Here is a 7,791-nt window from a genome sequence, read left to right as displayed (position 1 = left end):
GGTAGAAAAAAAAACAGGAGGAAAAACTTCGATGTATTTACCTGCGCACGTCCTGATTTGCCGCAATCATAATTGGAACATTTTGACCATTCACCAGCAGCATAATCAATCTGAATTTTATAATTTTATCAAAAATTCAAAATATCAAATAATAATTATTGAAAATGTTACCTTGATATCACCTGGTTCAGTTACTGCAGCTAATCTTTCTAACATTCGAATATCTTCATTATCTTTCAATGATTGTCGCACTTTCTGAAACACTTCAATATTACAGGATGGATGAAATTTTGAAATAAAAAGAAATTCATTTATGCAAAAATTTGCATATAAATCATAATGCAAATCAAATTTGTAAATATTTCAAAACTTGATTGCAGTTAACACAAAATTTTTCTGAATTCAAATATTTCAGAAAAAAAAATCGATTTAATGCATTTGTATTTCAATTCCAATCTAAAATTAAAATTGCAATTAAGATAAAAAAAAAACAAAAAACAAAAATGTCCAAAATAATTAGTTGGAATTGATTTTGTTAATTTAAAAAACACCTGTAATAGTTGTTGATCAACAGCAACTGGATCATTTTCTATATCATTATCAATCATATTTTGATTTAACATTGAACGGGAATCATTTATATTTTCGTCCTAAAAATAAAAAAAAATGCAAAAAGAAGAAGAAATTATTATATTAAATAAATTTTTTAATATTTCTTTTCAATTAATCATTTAAAAAAAAACGAAAATTTAAATATGACGCAAAAGGTAAGTAAAAATACACGTACTTTATTTTCACGTGATTTAAAACTTAACGTGACATTTCCTTGAATACCATTAGCTATACAAGCATATACGCCAGCATCTTCCATTCGTGCGTGAAAAATACGTAATGCGCCGTTTGATGATACTTTAATGTGAGCTAGAAAAAAACAAATCAAAAAAAGGAAAAATGAAACGTAAAATAAAAATTGCTGTAATAATTCAATTCGAGTATCATTTCCTTTTTTTAATCTTTCAAATTCTATTTCAATTATTTAATTTTACAAACTTTATATTATAAATTTATTTAAGTCGAAAATTTACCATTGCTCGTAATCTTTTTTCCATCTTTTGTCCAAATAATTTTATTTTTGCATAATTACGAACAGGACATTTAACCTAAAATGTACCGTATAATTATTACTCCGATTTTTCCCGAGATTTCCTAAATACATCAATATTTTTTTTCAAAGTGCATAAATCTAAATTATAGTGTTAATCATTATTTGTAAGATTGAAATTGTTTATATTAATTTTACAGTAATTAAGGTCTATTTTTCAATTATGTCGTCTATTTTTCATATGCGAAAAGAAAAGTAATGCCAATATTAATACTATAAATAAACAATATGTTATGATAGACTAAAAAAAAAATGTCTCCATCTCACTGATAATCTTTGCTTAGGCTTGTTTTAATGTAAGGCTCTTTTATTATGAGTAACCGAAAAAAAAACGAAAAAAAAATCATAGCTTAATTATTGGCTAATTCGTATTTTATCTAACAATATATAGCAACGCTACAAGTAATTATACCTAATTTAATAACATATCCAATTAAGTAACATGCCCAATTACTATCTAATTCAGTAGGTATTTGATTATATCTAATTCAGTAATACATCCAATTAACCTTTCCAACAATATCAATATCCACCTGTTGACTTACGTTCTTTTACATATTTCTGACAATGAATTATATAAAATAATTTTGCTGCTATGAATCGAATTAATTACTCAACAGAAAATTAGCCAATTAATAAGTTTCCTTTTCATCACATACCTTCAATGATGTACCAACAAATAGTTTTGCACTACCACCTATATTTAGTGTCAACTTTCGGCTATGTCCACTATGTTGTTGTTGCATCGAAGTTGACATCAGAGATGAAAACTTATCATTATCACTTTCTTGAAATATCGAATCAGACATACTGTTGCATGTACCTGACAAAATTTATTTATCAAATATTTTTTTTTCCCTTCCATGCTTTCAATTTATTTGATAATTTCATTTTTATCACATTTGCTTGAGCTTTTAATATAACATACAATCATGTTAAGCTTGTTCATTTAGCCTGTTAAGTCTTGAAGTCTTATTCATTTATTTCATTAGCTTTATTACTATTTTTAGTTTGGATTAAATTTACACTTAGATTTGCATTTGAATCATTTATAAAATGAGATAAAATTTGATTGAATATTTGATTTACCTAAATCACAAAGTTGGACAGTTGGTGGCTTTTCGATATGACGACATTGTATTGGAGGATAAAAGCTTTTCAGTTCACCATCAGCTACACGTTGCTCACAGGTCACCTCACGACGTTGCTCACCAGGACCACAAGTTGTTGAACATTGACCCCAATTACCAATCTAAATTAATAAGATCAAGATAAAATGAAATTTCTTTAATTTATCAATTAAAAAATCCTACCATTATCACTGCTAAAGCTCATTTGAAAAATCCCGGACTTATGACTTTGAACAATTAAAATACTTTGAATCTTTTTTTAAAAGATAAAAGGAAAACATAACCTTCCACATAACGGGACAGTCTACCAAACCACATGCTTCACTATTGACCGGTTTTGGTTGTGGACATTGACCGTCTGGTAGAATTAATGTTGATTCAGCACCACCAGTCCGTGATATACGACGTATGCAACGCACCTAGATATTGCAGCTTATCTAATAAACATTCATTAATCAATTATTATGGGATGAAAAGATACCGAAATAGTATTAAAATGATACAGGAATTGCTTTCAATAACCAAGTTTTTCCTTTTTTTTTGAAATTATAAAATGTTATTTATTTAAATAATAATAATATTTGGAAAATATAAAATAATAAAATTTAAATAATTCAAGCCATTGACAAATTTAATAAAATAAGATGCGCAAACTTTTCGAGTACGTAATCCACCTCCACATGTATGTGAGCATTGTGACATTTCACCAACCTAAAAGAATTAAATTCAATCTCAAAGAGATTTTAATTTTTTCAACAAAACTTTGTTAATTTAACATTCATTTTGTTGTGATTACTAATTATTCATTTAATTACAAGACATAAGAATTAAAATTTTAATAATATTTATTCCAAAATACTATTATTAATTAAATTACAATATATCATTAGGGAACATTTTCAAAATGCTATAAAGTATTTTGCAAGAGAAATAAAAAACGAAATTAACTGATAAAAATTAAAACTAACATCCCATTCAGGTGGACAAGGGTCATTATTACAAGAACGTATTAAATCAACAGGGCGCTGTTTCGCATCACAAAATGACCATGCAACAGCGGTACGTCTTTTAATGTCAACACATTTTAGTGTGGAACGTTGTTTACCTAAAATTAAAATTGTTAAATTCCAGGCTAAAAAATCTAATAAATGTTATAAAATAAAAGCATCAAATTATCTAATTGATTTTTCAATCATTAAAAAACAAAAAAAAATTCAAAATTTAGAACTGCCAATATGTACAATATTCGGTAATCTATGTAAATGTTATCATTAGCAGATTGATTATCAATTTGATTGCTTATCAATAGTAAATACACTTATTACATTTTTTCTTTCATTTTATAAAAATAACAAGTTACATCAATCTTGATATAAAATATTATCCAAATGCATAAAAATAACTTCAGATAAATAAATTATCAGCTTGATTTTTTTTTTCTTATCCTGTAAAAATTTTAACAAACTATGTTAATTTTACAATCTTAAGAAATAATTTTAAATCATTTATCAACCTAATTTCTTATCAGTGATAATTTTTAATGAAATCTATAGCAATCTTATACATTTAAAAATGATTGTAAATGATACCACCAAGACATGAAGCAGAACAAACTGTCCAATCACCATAATCCCATTTAAAAGAATTTGTTGATATTAAAGAACGTTCACGTACAGGTACATCATTATTAGCGATATCATTTAATGCACATTCTTGTATTTGACATGGTTGAAATGCATTTGGTTTTGTTTTACCTTAAATTTACATTTATATTATCAAAATTAATTTTTTTTTTGTAAAAATTAAAAGTAAATTAAAATTTTCTTAACCTTCACATTCATAATCTGGCAGTTTAATAATATTTGAGGTTATTCCTTGTATAGCTATGCATTCAACTGTACGTGTCGCTACACCGGGACCACATGTTGTTGAACATGAACCCCATTGACCGGGATAAAATCTAAAAATTTTAAATATCTTTATTTATAATTGCATTCTGTTAAATCATTTACCTTTCTTTTTTTTTTTTTTGTTAATCATTCAAGTAAGTTGTAATCAATACATTCATAAAATGAAATGTTTAAGAAAAATGTCAATGAAAATTAATATGGATGTAAGAGAGAAACGATAATGAGCTGAGATAGGAGGAGTGATAACAAGGGAAGAAATGAGAAGTGATAATAAGGGAGAAGAAAGGGGTATAATGCGGGGGGGAGGGAAGAGAGTGGTGTGATAATGCGGGGGAAGAGAGAGGTGTGATAATGCGGGGGAAAAGAGAGGTGTGATAATGCGGGGGAAAAGAGAGGTGTGATAATGCGGGGGAAGAGAGAGGAGTGATAAGGTAAGTGAAAGAAAAGGATGAAAAAGAAAAAAGGTGAAATATGATCAGCATAATGATTTTCTTTTTTTTTAAAATCATAAAAAAATTTCGAAATTTTATCTCTTAGATTTATGAACTTTTTTTTGGGAAATAATTCATTATTTTAGTTATTTTTTAAAAAGTATAATTAAAATCATAAGAAATTATCAAAAAAAAAAATTTTTTTTCCATTGAAAGAATAAAAATTTATGCTAATTTTAATATTTCTTTTTTATAAATTTTAATTAAACTGTAACAAAATTTGTCATCCTTTTCTTCTAAAATTAAATTTTATTTCAAAAAAAAGTCACAAAAACAGATCTAAAATTATTGTAATTCAAAAAAAAAGGTAAATATTGCACTTAGTTTTGTACAATTATCAATTTTAAATTTTTCAGCTACCAAAAAAAGAGGTAAATTACTTATTGTTAATAAATTTAAATACTTAATTTTCATTTAAAATAATCCAAAATTTCGTTTCCTTTTTCAAATTTCTTATTACCCACCAGAAAAAAAAAGTTGAATCCCTGTTGTTACTTAATTTCAAATATTTAATTCATATTTCAAATTACAATTCTTTTTCTCCAAATTATTTATTTATTTGCTTATTTATTTATTTGTTTATTTATCAACAAAAAGGCTAATTATTTGTTGCTAACAATTTGTTAGTTGTGTAATGATTGTTAAATGAAATAAAACATATTGTACTGTTTAATTAGTGAGTAAGCTAATTAAGAATTGATAAAATACCGTGGCTGTGTTCCAATGATATTATTATTACCACCAACACCATTATTATCACCTAACTGATTATCAAATCCTGATGAGGCGAAATTGTCATGCTGAATGCGGTGCTCATCATTCCAAGTTGTAGTAAATGGTGCTTGAGCAACATAGCTAAAAATCAAATTCTTTTTAATGAGTTAATTGTCACCTTAATTAGTTTTAATTTTGAATGGTGAAATACTTTTAACATAAATTTCAAATATACAATGATTTAAGAGTTTAAATAATATCTAAGGGATTAGAAATATGACAAATTTTGACCAAAACGGAAATTAGAAATCCAATTAGTTATTTAACTTATTTAAATAATATCTAAAAGATTAAAAATATGATAAATTTTAATCAAAAGGGAAATTAGAAATCTAATTAGTCATTTAATTTAATGAAATTTTTTTATTGCACAGATACTAATTGCTGGATTATCAGTAATCATTTTCAATCTTTAATTATATTTTTTTTTTCAAATTTGATTTGTGAGGATCGTTGCATTCTTAAAAAGTATTATACTTATCAATATTTAATCCATAAAGATTTATACAATTCTTCAATATAATTTTGAAAATTCAAATCTCTTTTAGAACTTGAATTTTAATATTTTAAAATTTTAAAATTGATCATGAAAAACTTGAAATAAGGCAAATTTCTGAAAATATTGCTCATTATTTTCATAATTTTTACTATCCTATACTGGAATTTAAAAAAAAAAAAACTAGAAGTTCGATAGCAAAATGGTACGTAATTTTAAATATAAAATAGAATAACCTTTTTTTTGTAAAGAATTTAATTAAAAATTCTTACAAACTTTTGCTTGACCAAATGAAACTACCGCAATTTCTTTAAATGATTCCTTCAATTTGTTCCTAATTTCAAAAAAGGCTAAAAATTTTTAATCAAAATAAAAAAGCAAAATCCCATAAAGTTTACCAAATCGATAAATCAATGAAAAAATTTAAACAACTCGTTTAAATTTCTCTTCCATTATTTATAAGAAAGAAAAAAAAGGAAGAAAATTAGTTAAATGATTATTTAATTCATTTGCTTGTATTTTGATAGGATATCATATCAGTATCTAATGAATATTACCGGGATAATGTATGAGTACTTGGATAGTGAAGGTCAAAGATCACGATAAATATTATGAAGCTACTCAAATGATCGATCGATAAATCAATTCAATGAAATGAAATTTTAAGCAATTATAATTTTAAAATAATTTTTAACAATACTATATCACCTAAAAGATAGGAAGTATTGTCTCTTCAAAACTACCTGTCACAGGGTCTAAGAAAAAAAAAAGTTATTAATTTAAAGTAATAAATAATACTGAGAAAACTGTTTAAAAAAATTGGAGTGATATGAAATAATCATGATTTCTTAAATTACAAAGCTCAAAGATCATTATATCAATAATACCAGTATAATAGTGATAAAATCAAAAAAAGACTGAAATATCCCATTGTTATCGTGATTTTTGATAAAAAAAAACGAAAAACGAGCAAATATTAAATTTTATCTTTTGATAAAATTTAAAAATTTATTGCATAATTCCAAAGCTATTTATTAGTAATAATTTTAAAAAATGATAAAAATTTAATGCACAGCTATAATTATTGTATTCCTTTTTAATAATTAATTAATTTTGTTTCATAATAAGGACGTATTTGTTCTTTTTTATTAAAAAAAAAAACAAACAATTTTCCTTTTTAAATTCTCTTTTCAAAAAAAAAAAAAATTCAGAAATGGATTTAATTAATTAACTTGTTTTTTCGTTTTTTAGCTTTTTCTTTTCTTTTTTAATAGAATAATTTCATCGTACCTAATGGATATTATTATAGCCAGGATAATTATTTTATAATAAAACATAGCTATATTGACCGTGTAAAATTAACAATTTTTTGCTCTTTTAATAATTAATTAATAATTAATTATATACAAAAAAGGTATTATAAATAATATTTATCAAATATAATAAATGATATTTACCTTACAATAAATAATATTTATTTTCCTTAAAATTTTTACTTTCATTTTTTTTTTGCTAAAATTTTAAATAAAATTTTTTTTCCAAAGATAATAAAGTAGAAAAAAAAGTCGTTTCCTTCCTTTTTATGCATATTTCTATGCATAATTTTTCGAATGAAATTAATTACTTTGATTGTTAATGACTTAATTTTCCTATTTGTTGGAGAAAATTTTCAAAATTTTAGCAATAATGAAACGATGGAAGACCACTTCAAATAGAATGACTACTGTTAACATTGAAAGTAATTGCTACTTTAATGATCGTTGAAAATTTGCATTTTCAATAATACCTTTCTCCCCTTTTCTTCCCTCTCTCTCTCTCTCTCTCTCTC

At 24.7% G+C, this 7,791-nt stretch overlaps 1 protein-coding gene across 1 annotated transcript in view; it reads right to left on the bottom strand.

Annotated features, from left to right (window-relative positions):
- Positions 1-6,097, bottom strand: part of LOAG_18112 (immunoglobulin I-set domain-containing protein) — a gene marked incomplete at both ends in the record, with an annotated part of 6,938 nt that extends 841 nt beyond the window's left edge. Inside the window, 14 exons of the mRNA XM_020450780.1 lie at positions 42-110; positions 172-255; positions 552-650; positions 788-973; positions 1,086-1,160; positions 1,822-1,985; positions 2,252-2,414; positions 2,577-2,711; positions 2,947-3,003; positions 3,261-3,397; positions 3,882-4,046; positions 4,122-4,252; positions 5,402-5,548; positions 6,063-6,097. Of these exons, the coding sequence (XP_020305506.1) occupies positions 42-110; positions 172-255; positions 552-650; positions 788-973; positions 1,086-1,160; positions 1,822-1,985; positions 2,252-2,414; positions 2,577-2,711; positions 2,947-3,003; positions 3,261-3,397; positions 3,882-4,046; positions 4,122-4,252; positions 5,402-5,548; positions 6,063-6,097 (1,647 nt within the window). The remainder of the gene's footprint in view (positions 1-41; positions 111-171; positions 256-551; positions 651-787; positions 974-1,085; positions 1,161-1,821; positions 1,986-2,251; positions 2,415-2,576; positions 2,712-2,946; positions 3,004-3,260; positions 3,398-3,881; positions 4,047-4,121; positions 4,253-5,401; positions 5,549-6,062) is intronic.
- Positions 6,098-7,791: the final 1,694 nt, after the last annotated feature.

The sequence above is a fragment of the Loa loa genome (assembly GCF_000183805.2).
Source record: "Loa loa unplaced genomic scaffold supercont3.197, whole genome shotgun sequence".
NCBI lineage: Eukaryota > Metazoa > Nematoda > Chromadorea > Rhabditida > Onchocercidae > Loa > Loa loa.
The sequence above is the reverse complement of the archived record's forward strand: the minus strand, read 5'-3'. Positions and strand labels throughout refer to the sequence as shown.